The sequence below is a fragment of the Madurella fahalii genome, assembly GCF_045866475.1.
Source record: "Madurella fahalii IFM 68171 DNA, scaffold_6, whole genome shotgun sequence".
NCBI lineage: Eukaryota > Fungi > Ascomycota > Sordariomycetes > Sordariales > Madurella > Madurella fahalii.
This window is the reverse complement of record NW_027263976.1, coordinates 3775797-3792622: the sequence shown is the minus strand read 5'-3', so window position 1 is coordinate 3792622 and position 16826 is coordinate 3775797. Positions and strand designations below refer to the sequence as shown.

General features: G+C 53.8%; 4 protein-coding genes across 4 annotated transcripts; all 4 read right to left on the bottom strand.

Annotated features, from left to right (window-relative positions):
- Positions 1-2295: 2295 nt before the first annotated feature.
- Positions 2296-3693, bottom strand: MFIFM68171_11140 (AB hydrolase-1 domain-containing protein; the record flags this gene model as incomplete). The annotated part of the gene is made up of 3 exons (XM_071066559.1): positions 2296-2502; positions 2634-3270; positions 3338-3693. 3 exons carry the CDS (start codon positions 3691-3693, stop codon positions 2296-2298), a joined length of 1200 nt encoding a protein of 399 aa, XP_070922660.1.
- A 2463-nt stretch (positions 3694-6156) lies between these two features.
- MFIFM68171_11139 (uncharacterized protein) lies at positions 6157-7498 on the bottom strand (the record flags this gene model as incomplete). Its single annotated transcript, XM_071066558.1, has 3 exons — positions 6157-7054; positions 7178-7219; positions 7290-7498. 3 exons carry the CDS (start codon positions 7496-7498, stop codon positions 6157-6159), a joined length of 1149 nt encoding a protein of 382 aa, XP_070922659.1.
- Positions 7499-10720: 3222 nt separating this feature from the next.
- MFIFM68171_11138 (uncharacterized protein) lies at positions 10721-13244 on the bottom strand (the record flags this gene model as incomplete). The annotated part of the gene is made up of 4 exons (XM_071066557.1): positions 10721-11288; positions 11349-11457; positions 11540-11820; positions 11878-13244. The coding sequence occupies 4 exons, from the start codon at positions 13242-13244 to the stop codon at positions 10721-10723; spliced, it is 2325 nt and encodes a 774-aa protein (XP_070922658.1).
- Positions 13245-15002: 1758 nt separating this feature from the next.
- On the bottom strand, positions 15003-16683 carry MFIFM68171_11137 (uncharacterized protein; the record flags this gene model as incomplete). The annotated part of the gene is made up of 9 exons (XM_071066556.1): positions 15003-15181; positions 15241-15325; positions 15401-15833; positions 15908-15920; positions 16001-16028; positions 16106-16172; positions 16245-16286; positions 16365-16504; positions 16570-16683. The coding sequence occupies 9 exons, from the start codon at positions 16681-16683 to the stop codon at positions 15003-15005; spliced, it is 1101 nt and encodes a 366-aa protein (XP_070922657.1).
- Positions 16684-16826: the final 143 nt, after the last annotated feature.

Here is a 16826-nt window from a genome sequence, read left to right as displayed (position 1 = left end):
CACGTCGGCTCAGGCCTTAGCGGGGATCCTCCCAAAAAGAAAAACAAAAGTCGGCCGGTGAGAAAGCCCGTTTAGGAAGGGCGTCGTCAGTCGCACAGCATATTTCACGCCGAAATTGGCTGCACCATGCCTCTGACGCGCGCTTTCAGCTCAGAAGGGATCAAAGATTGCAAGTCGCAGCCATCAATCCCTCGGTCCAACAGTTTCCTTTCTCGGAAGCCCACCTCATCTACCTGCAATGAAACGCTGCTAGAGATTGTGTAGCGAGCGAGCGCTGATATTTCCAATGATGGACACACGAGCTTCGAATAGGCGGGGCCCGGAACTTGACTCGGTACCTTTGCCTTATCAGCTCGTCTCTGCGGTTGAGAGTTCCGAACCGGAGCGTGTCTGTGGCGGTCTCACGGCTTGCTTGTCCTGCTAAGCTCAAACGGTCTAGTGGAGTGGTTCTTCGCTGACGTACTGTACAGTACTGTACTGCGCCGCCTGGACGCCGTCGACCAGGGACTCCGTCCTCCTTTTCTGTGGGGTTGCAGACGCACCTCGATCTGGGCAATTTGCGAGCTGTGGATCAATGCAACGTAGGCCCAATATTAACCGCTTCATATGGAAGGTCAGCGCCGTGAATTCTGCAGCAGCGAAAGAAGCCAAGGAGAAATTGACGGTCTAGAAACTCGAGCTGAATCCGTCGCGACTGACACCGTGACACTCAATATCCCACATCGATGTAACTTTTTCGGTCCCGGGCCATTTGACTGAGCTAGCAATAGGTTGACCCGGTTTGCAGGCGCGGCTTGTTCCAGCGTTGCAACCACACTGCATCGTATACGAGCTAGGGACATGCAAAAGAGCCATAAACAGTTGAACCGGTGAGCTGACGTTGGTAAATATTTCGTTCTAGACTCGACTGCGGACTACTAGTATCACGGATCGAAATAGAAACTCCGGCGTTACCTCAGCGCAACCACCCCTATCCGCTACTCCTCGGCTGCTAATACTTACCGACAGGACGCAGCGGAGATTTGTCAGGAACCATCTTCATCATCGGAAACAGCAGACGAGCATCCCGGGAGCCATCGTTAATACGGGTAGACTCTCGCAAGGGCCACTTGTGAGTTAGCCTCCCCCGCTTCTTGGTGCGTTTTATTGCTTGATCCACGAACCCAAACGCCACATCACTTTTCATGGCTCAGATTTGCTATAATACGGTTAACGGCGCTAGTGGATGAGATATTGATACAATACAGTTGCAACGGCCCCTGCCACCGGAAAATAACGCATTGTGGCGCTCAGCCAATCTGCGATTGCTGATGTGAGGACGGTGCACGCGCATAGCATTCTGCTAGAGATCTGAAGAAAAGAATGGAAGCCGGGCATAGGTACGAGCACAGCTTTTTCTGCCGTGCAATAAACAGAGACGCATTATGCTTCTCCCTAAACTCGAAGTTGGAGGTTGGGAAATTTCGACGTCTAGATCAGCTTCAGTACCTTAGCCGAGCACGGGGCGATGGCGCGTCACCGACCCAGCCTGTCGGGACAGGATTTGTTAGGCTGCGTTCTACCATCCAGGACCTCTACGGACAAAAACTCAAGGGCATTGGCACACTCTGTCACTTGCCAAGGCCGCCCACGGGTAGCTACCGACTGTGTGGTAAGACGCAGCATACCCGGGCGGCACCAAGCAGTCTCGGCACGCGCCCCTTGGACTAAACCAAGTCAATGGCCTGAGACGCTCCGGATTGGCTGTTGAGCATGTGGGAGACCGGCAGACGTGGCGTCTAACTCGTCTACAGCTGTTTGGCTTGGTTCCACAATTACGGCGTAAGTATACTTGATAACGTACGGCAGCCTTGGGGAAATTTTAAAGCCAGCGGTAGCCCAAGAATGGGAGGAGGCCATCCATCATCAAGACTAGCGCCGGCCATAGCTGCCGGATGGCATCCAATTGGATGTATCATGACAGCATTCCCTACCGGCTCCAAATTCCGCACACTAATTACTAGTACTAAGGTAGAGCGATGCTTCCCACACACAGCTTCTCCTTATGCACAGATACGAATGCCGACGATTGACAACTTGTACAGCATTGGTAAGAACGCATACACACCAACTACCTTACCTACTAAGTACTTTTCATTAGGTGGGCCTACCGTTTGGCGAGATATTTCCTACAGTCCAAAACGGACGCCTCAACGTGAATGGGGTCGAAAACAACCTGCTAGGATATATAGCAAGCCAAGCGGCAACGCAAGTCTTAATTAGGGACTCTAGTTCTAGTGTTCTTCTCCAACTCTTTTACAACCCCTGTGAATCCAAGTACTGCAACATGACCTCGAAGCCGGCGGAAGCGTTTGAAGCCAGCGTCAGGGCGTGACCGGTGTTGGGTTGTAGATAGGGGAAAATATTGGACGCCGCCGGAAACATACCCTGTGCGAGGTTCTCATCATAGAGAGTCCTGCAGTCGCCGTCGCAGGTGGGATAGTCGAACTCGCCAACGAGGAACTGTATGTGGGTAAAATCCGTCAGTTCGTCTTGCCTTCCTTCAAGTAGCCCTGAGGCCAAAAAAAAAAAAAAAAAAAAAAAAAAAAAAAAAAAAAAGGGCAAGGGGGGAAGGGTTCCCGGTCGAGACTCACCTGAACTGGCCCTCTGAACTCGGTCGCGGGGGGGCTCCTGGAGTTTGCTTGCGAGGCGTACTCGCCCACGGTCTCGGGCTGCTTGATCTTCTCGGTGTAGGTCAGCAGGTCCGGCTCGAAGCCGCCCTTCCGGAAAAACAGCTTCTGGAGGCAGCTCTCCGTCGTCAGCACAAAGTACCCGGACGAGTACTCGCCGAAGCGGACGGGGTCGTGCTCGGGAGCGAACTCGTGGTCGAAATGCGCCACGTCGACACTCCCCAGCTTGGCATTGAGGAGGAAGCCCGTCAGGAGGGCGCCGTCGCTGAGATTCCCGTACCGCCCGAGCATCCCGGCTGTTAGGAAAGAGCCGAACGAGTGGCCGACGTGGACGACTTTGGAGGGTTGGAAGTCGTGGACGGTGGTGGCTCCGCTGGTGGTCGACATCACCCTGGACGAGCTGAGCAGCTGCCCGCTGCGGGCGAGCTGCGTCAGGCCGGCCAGGATCTCGACCTCGACGGGGATTTGCACAATGTCGTAAGCGTCCGGTTTCTCGGACTGGCCCGTGCCGATCCGATCGTACGTGAGGACGGAGTATCCTTTCCTGATGGCGGCATCGAGATACGAGTACTCTTCCGGCTTAACTTCCACGTCCCAGTATCTACACCGAACGTATATCCGTCAGTCTCCGCTGCTGCTGCTCAGTCGGCCGAAACTACACCACCAACCTTTTATCAAAACCGAGGCCGTGGGTGGCGATCTGCAAAATCTCGGCTTTAGCTCCCTTCTGCGACGGGACGCAAAGCTGCGCATTGATGCGGAACGTGCGGTCGACGGGCACAGGGCCAACAACACGCTCAGCCTCAAGGGTCGACCAGGTGGTGACATTTACCGCCCAGTCGATGGCGTCAGTGGTGCTGTCAACCTGGGGCATGATGAAGTGGGTGTTGGTGGCCACAACTGGGATAGGCACTTCAAGCTGGACGCATTGCTTGATGGTTGTAGCAGACCCGGTAGGGGCACTAGCTGCGGCCCCAGTCAGGGCCAGAACCCCTAGTGAGATTGGATAGAGGATGCCGCTCATTGTATCGTATTGCTGTTTGTCTGTACAGGCGGTTCGCAGTGTGGATGTCGGATGCTTTCTCCTTGTTGACTGGTAAATGTTGGCGAGGACATTCCCATCTTATACTTTGTTCGACACCGCAAGCAGACCACGTCGTCGCATTGACTCTCTCCGTTGTTGTTGCTAGAACTGTAGAGGGAGCGTATTCGCTTGGGGAGCGCGTATTAATTAGCGTGCAAACTCGCCTATTGTAATGTTCCAAGTGCTGACTACGGGTCCTCCGGCTCCTCTTCATCTAGCAACCTGACCCCCTGACGTTGAATATGTGACTGTCGGAATGCTGCTTCGCCGTCCGGGACCACTCTTTCTACATGCTAAAACCTGATTGGGACTGGTGATTGGATCCTTCATCGGGTACGATATTTGGTCATGGGGGGTATAATGTGGGTTGTGACTGCGTACCTTGCTTCTGGTCCTTTGGCCTCCTCGGTATCCTTGTCAAGTTTTTCACATGGATCCATGATGTCTTCCAAATGACCCGTGACCCAGCCTTTCCAAAGATAGTTTTTTCCGTCTTTCTCAACCGTCTCCGAGTTTCGCCTGATCGCCGTTTGCATGATGTTGAACCCAGAACGGGCATGGAGATGCTCAAGCTCCCCGAACCCTAGGCGTTCGTGATCATGGATAGATACGGGCATCGCACAAACTATTAGCTACTTCCGTATTATACCCGTCAATCAACGAGGGATGAGCAAAGTGCTTCTCCACCTTTGCACTGCTCACGCTTCGGCCACTCACTCGGATCACATCAATAGACGCCGCGATCTTGACGGCTCTGGCCAGTGTTACTGTGCGGAACGCCAGCGTATAGCAATATCTTGTTGAAGACCAAATACGCTTGGAATTTGTCCTTCTCTGGAGACTGCTGCTGTACCAACCACCAAAACGAGATGTCGGATCTAAAAACAGTCCAATATTGGCACATGATTCCCGGGATCAGTTCAAGGAGTTTGCATTAAGAACCCCCAAGCAATCGGATCCTAGTTGTTTCCTCCAAGTGAAGGATCAGGGGATGCTGCTTCAACTGTGTCTATCTTACTATTTAGGTACCTTCACTCAGCAGTCTGGAGATTAACATTGATGAGGAAGTCGCCTTCCGGGAGCTGGATGACATGCATGGGATATCGGTATTGAGGATGTAAGAGTTAAGGGACGAGGAACTGCGCGCCTAAGTGAATAGTACTCAGAAACAGGGGGAGTAAGACGAAGTGCAGGTGATGGGGGTAATGCCGTGTATTCCCGAGTGTGTTTCGAAAGGAAGCGGGCTTATTTCGGCTCTCGTTAAGGGGAACCCGGTTCAGGCCTCCCCGGTTAGAGTTAAAACAATTCTTAGCCTGTTGTGGCAGGATCTTGCCAAAAGTGATGGGAGGAGGGGGGGGAGGAAAGGTGCGTAAATGTGAGCAATGTTACCTGAATTAGATGAGCCTTGCTAGCGCGCGGTGTCTAGTTCCGTCTTGCCCAACTCTGGCGTGCGCGAACGTGTGGTTTGAACCCCGGCGTATGTAAAACTCAAAAATAATTGCACCTGACCATCGTGGACTGCAAGACATCATTTGAATGATTATGTATCAGATTTTTGCAATTTGCCATTAATTACCTACCTTAGCGTTGCATCGAGGATCCCATCGCTAACGTCCCACCCACGCACTCAAGTTCCCAAACCTCCAAGGAACAACTTTGCGTGAATCAGGTATTAACATAACGTACCCAACTTACTGTATTCTGCAGGAGACGCACGCCGTGTCACCGGCGGAGTGTGCGTTAGCGGCCTGCCGGGGTTGACCCCAATTACAAAGAGCCAGAAGCAAATAATCTTAAACCCGTTGCGAAGGTTTAATTAGTCTCTTATCATTGTCAAGCTTGAAACTCGCAACAAACGGTGCGTTTACCGGCATATCGGAACGAAAGAGCAACCGCAATGACAGTCCCACAGTCGAAAGAACCACAATCATCTGCCTACCTGGGAAGTATGCTTTCCACCCTGGTCGCAGGCGCAATCTTCGTGTCCCGGGTTAGCATGAAATTCATGACAGCTTGAAGATGATGACGCCCCGGACCTCAACGGCACCGTGACTACGCCAACGACCGGTAGGATCTCTAGCCTTCACAGCACAAGCTCACGCCAACATCTTTCACAATTTGGATTATCGGTTTATAGGAGTCGCTCTGAGCCGTGTCCTATGGGCCTGACTGCTGAGCTCTTGTCGCCCTTGCAGCTAGTTGAAGAACGTTCTGACCCAGATCCACCTAGGAAAACAGTCGAGCTGGTTAAGACGCCTACGGAGACAGCGCCGCATTTGCAGTCCTAAGAAAAAGTATCCTGAGGTTTCTCTGAATCTCCACGGTTGAGCACACGCGACAGCTACAAACTAAGTTTCATCTTCGTACCCGGGCTACCGCTCCGCAACCTGGGCCTCACTCCGCTCACCACGGCTCGTAGACGTAGCACAACGGCGTCCCTCCTACCGTGTCCATGGCGTCTCCGATGGTGATGTTCCGGTTGAGCGGCTCGAATCCCATGTTGTCGGTAAGCACGGCCTCCGGGGTTGGGGGCCGGTTGAACATGGTGTTGGTGCCCGAGATGGTCTGTCTGGCATCCCAATCCAGGTTCTGCCAGATGAAATGCATGCGGTCAATGTTGCCGTGGTGGAGGTAGAAGCCCGGCTCGAGGGACGAGAAGTAAAAGTCGCTGCCCGGGTCGCCGCTGATGGCGTAGTGACCGCCGGTGTGCACGCCCATGCCGAACGTCTTGCCGCCGTCGCCCCTGACGCCCTCGCCCTGCACGGCGCTCTGGAAGACAGCGATGGTGCTGGTGGAAAGGATGGTATCCGTCGTGTTGCGCAGCGTGGCCCACTTGTTGCAGACGTCGTCGTTGAGATCGCGCTTGAAGCACCGCGGGTTGTACGCCAGAGGATTCCTCGACATGAGCGGGCCCAGGTTCACCGTAAAGTTGGAGAATGGCCCGCTATTGAGGCACCCTCCGCCGGTCCCGGGCCTGGCGCCCCCGATCGCCGCCCGGTGGCCCTGGACGAACTCGCCGTTACCGCCGAGCGAGTACTCGGACCCGTCGAACACGGGCGACTGGTCCATTTTGCCGCAATCCAGCCCCCATTCCCAGTACGGGAAGGTCCCCTTGTATCCGCAAAGGTTGATCAAGTCCTGTTCGAGGACCCAGTTGTAGTGGCGATGCCATAGGAGGAAGGTAGCGTCGTTGTGGACATAGGGGGTTTGGTAGTAGTGCAGTACTCCGTAGTCGTCCCACGCCGACTTGGCCCCTGGGATGTTCTGGTACCGTGATGGCTTTTGCATTAGGCACTGAATGCTAATGGTGGATATCGGTTAGTTACTTGTCTCGCGTCAGGCGGTGGGCAGCGGCGTGTCTCAAGACACCCAGCTGGCAAAGACGAAGAACTCAGGAATAAGATTTCTAAAAAAAATCGCATACCCCTCCTGATAAGCCTTCCTGTCTTCGAGAGTCATATTTCTCCTACCGGCACGCCGTCAGTAACCGCCCCTCTCTGTCTGAGCCTCGGGCCCGTTGGAATGAGGGACCTCACCATTCCTTACGGATCTTGACCTTGTCTTTCGTACAACCCGTCGTCGCCTTGGCCGCCCGAGCCATGGCGGTGTCGTAGGCGATCTTGCCCAGCTGGCGGAGGGCCTCGCCCGAGTCGATCTGGGCCTGGGTGAACGTTGGGATGGCGGCGGCGGCGGCCGAGCCCGCGAGCAGGGCCGCGGCCGCGACTAGCTTCAGGACAGAGAGCATGGCTTCGGTCAACCTGGGTAGAAAATTTGACGCAACCCTGGTGACACGAGCGAAAAAGGAAATGCAAATGGGGTTTTAACCATCTTCTGTGCATTCGGCTTGCTCCGAACCCGTCTGCCGGCTCTAATAAGGAGAGAAATGAAATAAGACAACATAGAACAAGAAATATAAATTGAGTCTAATTACATTGCCTGAAACTGATCATGTACCCCAGAATTCCACAACATGACGCGTCGGTGCCGGGATCCAGGGTGCATGGGGATGGGGTGTGTCATATAAACGTTGCCGGATAATGGAGCAGCCAATGGGCTAAAATACAAGACCAGCTCTGGAAAGATTGAGTCCTCTGGGTAATTGGCGCAAAGCTCTCTCTAAACCTCTGCCGAAGCCCTTACTAAGCCCTTCTAGAACTGGAATCTCGGCGCGCAGTGAGAAAATGTACCGGTATTGTGGATCGGCTTCCTCAGCACCTATCTGGGATGCCGGAAGGTAGAGCTAGGTCTTGGGCTGCTGTACGGCTGCTTGGTCGGCATTTAGGCCCCGCAGTCACCAGACAACCCCTTGACCTCGCAACCACTGAGTAACATCTTGAACACTGCATTTCCAATATCCGGACCTCTCCCTCAACAGTTGGCGAAAGTATAACAAAGAAGACAGACTGGGAAAAGAACCGGGCTAACTGTTAGAGCGGAGGATAGAGAACATTTTAGATAGTTGGCGCTAATAGACATCCTAGCGAGATATCCGCGCTGAATTGATGCGTGATATTGTGAGTCGAGGTGCAGTTGCTTGTCTGAGTGCTGTACCTGCAACCTCAAGAAGCAGAGGTAACTCTGGAACGGATGGTCGACTGGATGTCCTAGCACTGGTGGACCACCTTATCCTAATGGATACGATATTGAAGCGGAGTAGAAGAAGGCCAGACTTCGTCACGTGCCTTGTGATACAAATAGGGCTTCCCTCTTGTCTATATTATTAGAGAAGTCAACAGTCAGTCACTCGACTGCACGCAAGAATAAGAAGGCAACTCTTCCCTCTTTCATACCTTATTATTAGCTTTGTGTGACTTGATTAACTACCGTCATATGCCTTGAGCATCTGAACAGGCCTCTAGCAAGGTACCTCTGCTGTAAGCAAAAGAATAGGAGACAACGGCCGTGATCAAAGCTGAAGGCTAGAAGATCCACGGCTTTATAAAATACGTTCCTTTCCTTTCCACAGACTGACCTTCTTACTACTGTTGTTTTCAGGTATTCATTGATTAGGGTCTTTTCATCCAGCTTACGTATACAGTACGGTTTTCCTACGTGGGTAAGTAGCGGTGGAAGGACCGTCACACCCTCTGGAAGTAGAGCGGCGTAGGAACAATAATACTATTATAAATCACAATTCAATAGCTCTCCGTATGTTAGTCCGGGCAAAAGAACTGGTAATTGACTTAGCGTCTTGTTTTTAGGCTGGGCCTCAGAGACTGTCCGAAAAGGAGGGTGTCCAGTATGTGGGTACGGATACGTACTAGATTTGCCCGAAGCCGCTCACATCGATAGTGAAGAAGTGACACTCGAGATTCTCGATATCCTCGAAGCTGCTACCGCCTCCTCCACCGCCCCATCAACAATGGGCGCTGTGATGGATTTTGTGGCGGGGGTCGGGCCTAGATACCTATTTTGCCGCAGAAGGATGTGTTGGTACCGGGAAGTTCACCTCTTTCGTGAGAGAGGACCTAGCAGGTGCCCCACCTGAGGTGATGGGGAGGTGAGTGGGGAAGAACGTTGAGAAAGTCGGGTAAGGCCATAACCGCCATCTCAAGGCACGCGCACGTGAAGACGCAGTGAAAGAGGGACGACAAATGATGATACACGCTCAGGACAACAACTGTCTATATCAGCCGCACTGTCTGCATTTTGCCACGGCATCCGTCTTCCAGTCTAGCGAGACGGGTTCCCACAGCTCTCGTTAGGGCACAACTCCGGATCGTTCATACAGGGCGGTCCCATCTTCATGTCCAAGACTACTGGTAAGTAGCAACCCCAGTCGAGAGAACGCATGACGTGTCCGTTCTGCCAATATCAAGCAACACCGCGCCCGTTGCAAGTCTTTGTATCCGCAGTCGAGAATAGGCATGACCAGCGGCTTCTATGGAAGAAACATCCTCCAAAAACCATGCAAGTTAGTTCCGAAGATGTCTCGCCGCATCATGGTCGGTTCGGTTTCGGACCTCCACAACCAGTGGAAGCGCGGCTCGAGAAACACCTTTGCAGCCCGACGTCAACTTCTCCTGCACCGATCTTCGCGGGAGGCGCTTTGGCGGTGATCTCCCCTGTGGATTCCCTGGCGGAGTGTGGACTGGGCTGCATTGCTGAGCTCTTCAGGATTGTAGCGCATGGCTTGAAATGCTCGATATTGCGATTCACGACGTTTCGTGGTGTAGAGGGTTACCGAAATTGGTATATACTGAATAAGATGCCACACAGACGTCCGTAACCAGGACGGAGCCACGGTAGCAGGCGTATTGCGTTCCCACACACCCACGTAATGGTCTTCGCTGGGTTCGATAGGCAAGATCAGAGAGCGCAATGCATCGCCGCGCCAGATGCGAACAACGCAGGAGTCCTTCGTGAGAACGGTCTCAATATGCCTTGCTGCACCCTGTATGGCGAGGATACGATCTCCAGAGTCTGAAGACTTCAGCCAGGTATAGTCCTGGACCAGCCGTCTCCACAGGCGGTACAGCTCTGACTTCCGGCCTTCTACGCCTGCCCGCGCGCCAGCGAGTAGGAGGGACTTAACCATCCGCGCGTCTGAGTCTTAGAACTTGGGCGAAAAGTCTCCACGGAAGCCCAAGGGTCTCCAGTCTGATGCATTATAGCGTACGCAATCCCAGAATACCCCCTTTTCGGTGATGTTGAGCTCGCCTGCGGGACGCGTAGGAGAGTTGCCCGTCTGATCGAGCCACATGTACACGGACTTGGGGGGATTGCAGATCAAACTGAGGGTGGTCGGGGCGGTCGCTCCACGTCCAGGAACGTTCTTGTCTCACTTTTCCAGGTAGGTGGGGATATCGAACGTTGTTGCGGCTGTCGAGGAAGGGAAATGTACCGTCTTTCTCGGGCGTCCTGTTGTCTAGCGATCCAAGGACGAATATACCACTTGGCCAATCCGAGATCCGATGCCCTCGCTAATGGAGCGCTAGGGAAGGTAAGGTAGGCAGCTAATTATCCATCAACGAAGCTTCTTCATTACGTCGCCCAACATCTCGGACACCCCTGCGAGCTTCTCGTACACTGTTTTTGGTAGCGCCATGTCCAGGACCTCATCCAAAACCAAGTGGACACGGCCGAGGTCGATGCGGCTCAGGCGGTGCATCTCTCGCAGCTCTTCATTTTCAGCCTCTGTCTGTGTGAGTCGCTGTCTCAGGCGTTCGGCGTTGCGTTGTGGCTGTGGGTGCCAAGACTGAGCTTCGAGGTTTGCCTGAGCTTGCGATGCCGGCGCAGGTACAGGACCTGGCGTTTGGTTGGCGCTGGTATCCGCGGTATCCGGGGATGAGGAGGGGTTTGACGGCCGGGACTGAGAGTCGACTGTTGTGGAAGGGGTGAAGACAACGGGTTGCGTGGGTGGCTGGTAGCTGCCGAACGGAGACAGGGCGTCGGGGGCTGGTGAGTACGCTGCGTATATGGGCACGGAGAGGCTTTGTGACTCCAGCGAGTAGGATAGCCTGCTACTGCTGGGGATGGCGGAGCCTGCTGTCAAGAAGAGTGGGTCCGGTTGTCCAAGGCTGAGGGCTTCGGTACTGGTTGGTGGGTTAGAGTTGTGATCGCTGTTGCTTCTCTGGCGTGGGGACCATGCGTACCTGTTGGACATTCTGGTTTCTCCCTGGGATGACGTTCCGAGGGCGTGGAACGAGACGTCCGAAAATGTCAGGGCAGGAATCATTAGGGACATGTCGAGGTGAACGTAGTCTAAAGTTGCGAGGGAGTGCCATGTCAAAACTAAACCCTCTAACGTGTTGCCTTCGCGAAAATGACGGAGTCTGCGGCTTACATGGCCAATACCGAGCTTGCAATGTGGCCTCATCCAACCCCCGAACGCTGGATACGAGGAGACGAAAGAGGCTCCACCACGTCTCTTCTTCGGAGGTGCTGCTGTATGCTTTCTCAACCTGGGCTTCATGCCAGGGATCCATGAAACACTCGTCGTCGGGTTTTTGCTTCTCGATGCAGCCTCCCTTATTGCGGTGGTCGGCTCCCTTTCGCCGTGTGTCGAATGATATCCAGCAACGCGGGCATCGATACGAGACCATGTGCTTCCGTGCTAGGTGCTGTCTGGGCGATGTTAGCATAGTTAACAACAGCCGCCGTCAACCAGGAAAGATGGCGTACTTGAGACGAATGATGCCGTCACACCCACCCTCCGGGTTTCGCTTTGTCCGTCTCAAGCACGACCGGAATGGCTCATATGCCTGGTATGGGCAGGCAAACCGAGCTAGATTTGACTTGGACGTGTCGGGGGGTTTCGGGTTGAGTCTTCGCCGCTTGGGAGAATTCCCGTCCCCTTCGCCATTTCCGGTATTTTCATTTGGTGCGGCTCTCTTGTTCGCTGAAGTAGCGGGCGCTGCTGTAGTCGGGCCTGACGAGATACCTGCTGCCTGGTAGGTGGGATCGCCCCCCCCATCAGCATGGCTGTTTTCATCCGAAGGGGCTTCGGCATCTTGATCATCATCACCGATTTCAGACGATCCGGATGAGAACGATGCGTCCTCAGAGCCTTCAACAGTCCGGCCTCGGGCAGTGGCGACGTATTGGCTCAACAGTGTGACCAGGTCAAGTCGGATTTTCCCAACCCCAACTTGGCGAAACATTCTGGGACTCCTCGCATTGTGTATCCGCCCAACAGATGCATTTTTGGCTTCCCCTTTCATGGAATCATCCGTTGTATCGGTTACAGTTCCCTTGTGTTCCGACTCGTCTGTCGAGTGCTCTATCACTTTGCCCTCCTCAGTTCCGGGGGGCTCTAATACTTTCTGTTCTTCATTGGGATCTGTTGCCTTGTCGAGATCTCCTATGGGAAGTGAGCCTCTGCGGAGGAGGGCGCGGGGGATACCGAGAGTTTCGGTATCCTGAGTTGTACCGAGGGACGTCCAATTAGTGTAGGCTGAAGCTAATGGCTGGCTGAACTTTACGGAATCGTTCGAAGGATGATGTCTTTCATTGTTGTCGAAGGACCTTCTCTCTTCTCCTTGGGGGCATTCCTCGATGGTTCTATCTTCGGTGTCGTTTATCAGAGTGGTGTGTGCGATATCCTGCCTCTGAGTGCCCCATGTCGCGGCTATGGAGATATCGGAAGCATCGTCTTTGCATGCTCGCTCAAACTTCTCTATTGCGGCTTGGGACGAGTTTGGCTGATGTCGTGTTTGGGTGATTGGGAGGGAAAGGGGTGCGTCGGTCCAGTTCCGGCCTTGTTGGATGCTTTCCATGTTTTCTTGCGTTAACCAGGCCTGGGTATGGGCTGCAGAGTGTAAAAACAACCACTCCTGAGGGATTATGCTGGGACTCGGGGGAGTGGGGTATGATCCATTGGGAGGGACGGCATCGATTCGTGGAGCGCATGGTTCGTTCGAGTTGGCGAGGTCACCATCATGGAATATGTTACCGTATTCGCTAGACCCGCCGTCATACACTACGGGCGGAACATAGGAGATAGGGCCTGGATGGTCGGCGAATAAATCCTGGTCTTCATAAGGCTCCATGGTAATGGGTTGAGGTGTCCTGGTCCGATGGTCTGTCTCGGTCCAGATCCAGGAGCAGGTGTAGAAGGTAGAAAGAGGTGCCTGCAGGTATGACTAGGCAATTTGCCAGCTGCCCTTGAATCAACAGGCTTCGATGTCTGGTCGACGAGATGGATACCGAAGGTAAGGTAGTGACGATGAGTTTGAGTTGTGTTGAAATGGGACAGCGCCAAGGCGGAAACTGGAGGTCAGGCCTGAACCTGATCAGTGGCCCTGAAACACAGCCACACACCGAACACAACCAGCACGAAGCTAACCCGAAAGAGACACGGGAGGCTTCGTACAGTACAACCAACCAATCGCTCCGGACGTGGCGTGCAAGTCACAAAAATACCGAGAAAGGGGCAGTCACCTACACCTCCGTTTTACGTGCTGCACATGTCTTTCGTGTCGTCGTGTGGCGTTAGTTATACCACTTGTGCGTCCGTGACGGCAGTAATGGAACCTCCATATAGGAGAGTAGCGCGCGCCGACCAGAGCCAGTTGTGCTGCCTGTGTCAATGCGCACTTGCACAAGTCCCCAAATATCTGGTATCACACACAGCTGCATTCGACTGAGTAGCCCATTCAGCTCTTGCCATCACAATAAGCTACGACTGTTCTGCCGCTATAAAAATGTTGAAGATGTCACTTCATCGACCCGTGAAGTAGAATGCGATGCCGTTCCCACCACTCGGTCCATCGTCAAGTCCTCATCTTCGATTTCTCGTACCAACGCACTGCAACCGCGAACCCAATCTGTGTTGCAATGGCTTCGCCAAGAAAGACGAAGTCCCTTGGAGCTGTAGGGAGCATTGCTGATCGGTAAATTTGGTTCTTCCACTCCATTACTTCGGCTGGTAGCCTGAGATCACTCGTTTACTTGTGCTGATTTGCTCCACGTGGCTTTTAGCGGCAAACCCAAGCCCGCAAAACTGAAGAAGCGCACATTTAGTCTGATCTGCGAGGTGGATAGTACCCTATGTATGGAACGTATGGCTGAAGAGCTTGAGGAGCTCGCTGCGGACTTGAACCATGTAAGCGTGTCTTCGAAGGGACTCACGACGGACATGCCAACGGATCTTCTTGGCATCGGAAGTCAGTTTCAGTGACTGCGGCAGGCACAGGGCATTGTATCCCCGGGTGTATGTGTGAATATGTCGATGTACCCTAGGTATAGACATGGCTGGGCATGTACGTCTAGGGATGTGTGTGTTTGGACCGTATTGCTTAGCTCTCATTGGTTCCAGTTTTTTTTCATCTAAACATCAACCTCAAACATCATCCTTATCATCATCACCTTCCATAATTGCAGTCATTAAAAAACGCATCCGCTTGTCAGACAACAGACAACCCAACCCGCTAATACGACAGCTTTCTTCACCCTTCATGCCCCTCCCCGGGGAGCTCCGTAACATCATCTGGGAAGAATGCCTCTTCCTCACGCACCCCGGCCTTTCCCAACACACCTCTCGAGGTCTTGAGTCAGTTCGTCTAGGGTGGTATGGAGATCAGATAGCCTGGCGCCGTTTGCAAGACAGCTGGGATCGAGGAGCACGGGAACGAAGGATGACGGAGGTGCTATTGCCCGCGCCACCTCCTCAATGCACCCCAAAGTATCTAGTATCTAGAGACGACTATAATGGCACCTTCTAGCCATGACCCAGGTCTTAGCGTGGTGTCTTCCCCACCCCGACATGCTCCCCAAAAACACCAAAAGAATGCTGAGCGATGCCAGTGTTACGCAGCCGGCGCAGGCGCAGGCTGATCCTCCTTTGGCTTGCGACCATAGACGCAACGCATGAGGAAGTAGGCGTGCACCTTTGGATCCCGCAGCTGCCTGCGGAGATGGGCGATGTATACCGCAATCTGCTCTCTCGTCCAACCCATCACCTGCGACCAGATATACAAGATCCATCCTGCGGTACCTCGTGTTAATTCCGCGTGTTCACTCAGCCCGGGAGCGCGGCAAACTTACCCTCGATGTCAAGGTCTATGGATAAGAGGGCATACTGGCCAATCTCCTTGAGCTTCTCATCCTTGGGCCACCTGCCGACAGGGCACTGCCATGGTCAGCTGGGTTTCCAGAAAGCCACGTGAACCGGCTGAGAAGCCAGCTCGAACTGTGCCGGGCTCACCTTGAACTCCCACACGGTGACCTCCTCAAACCCGGCCTCGCGAAATGACTCCTGGACAATCCCTTCCCTGACCACATCAAACGACCTGCCAAACTTTTTGCCCGCCTCGACAAACACCTTCCCCCACTGGTCCATGGGCGAGCCGTCGAGCAGGGTCCCGTCGTCCGAGTCGAAGGTGCACGACGTCTCATACGACTCGACGTAGCCGCCGGGTTTGCAGCACCGGTAGGCTTGCCGTAGCAGGCGGGGCCAGTCGCTGATGGAGCCAATCAGATAGCGCATGTGGATGTAATCAAAGTGGTCGTTTGGGTAGGCCCAGTCCACGGTGGCGTCGTCGATTTCGAATTTCACGTTGGGCGGCACCCAGGTGGGCTGGATGGGCGAGATGTCGGTGCCGATGACCGTGGCCTCGGGGAATTGGTCTGCAAAGTCGCTGATTACAGGAGGTTAGTGGTGGCTTGTGGAAGTTGGGATAGCTCTGAGGATAGTAAAGTGGGGTGTTGGTACACTGCCCATATACCTGCGGAGATAAGTATCGATCAGCAACGTTGGGTATACGCAAAGCCTCGTGACGGGGCTAAGTGGCAAGGAGTCACCCACCGGTTCCTGTTCCTACGTCGAGCACGCGCTTTGCTGGGTTAGTCACCGGGCAGCAGGGCGAGGGGGGCAGGCGTCTTCGCGGTTGGGGGAATGTGGCATAATTACTTCAACGTCGTCTTTGAGCGGCGCGCGGAAGAGGGCTCCATCATGAATAAGCGTCACGCAATGGTGGCTGTTGTCTGCATTAGTTTCCTTGAGAAACAAATGTCGTGATCTGATGAAGCAAACCGAGCGGAAAACACACCCGACATCGGCAGCTTCCATCTGCCTCTGGTCATTGGGGGTCCTGCAGCAAGAACAGATCAGTATTTATCAAGCACGCCGTCCTACCCGCCCGACTCAAAGGCAGTTTCCGCATAATTACCAATAATCAGCGTCCGTCACCCTGTCGCTGTGGTAGGTTCTGCCATGGAGGGTTCGGTACTCCAAGATGCTCGAAGTCAGCGATGCAGTCGAGCTGGCGGCGTCGTCGCCGAGGCTTGAGTCATTGTCATCATCCAATGCCTGGAAGCGGACGTCAGCGAATTGTCAGACAAGGTTTGTGGTACGTTTTCGTTGGAGTGATGTACCTGTTCAGTCCAGTGCTCGGCAGGGAGAATGTGAGCGGGCTGTGCCACAGCTTGTGCCCCGAGCTCTGTCCCTGCTTGTGCCTCTGGAGAAGGCGACTTGGGCTTTGAGCTCATGGTACACAAAGAACCGATCAAACAATAGCAAATGCGGACAATAAGGAAGGGGAGCCCTGTCTAACGGTTTAGAGCCTTCACTACCCGTTGTCTCGGAAATTGAACCTCCTGAATTGGCGTGGGGAGAAACGAAGAAATAGCGC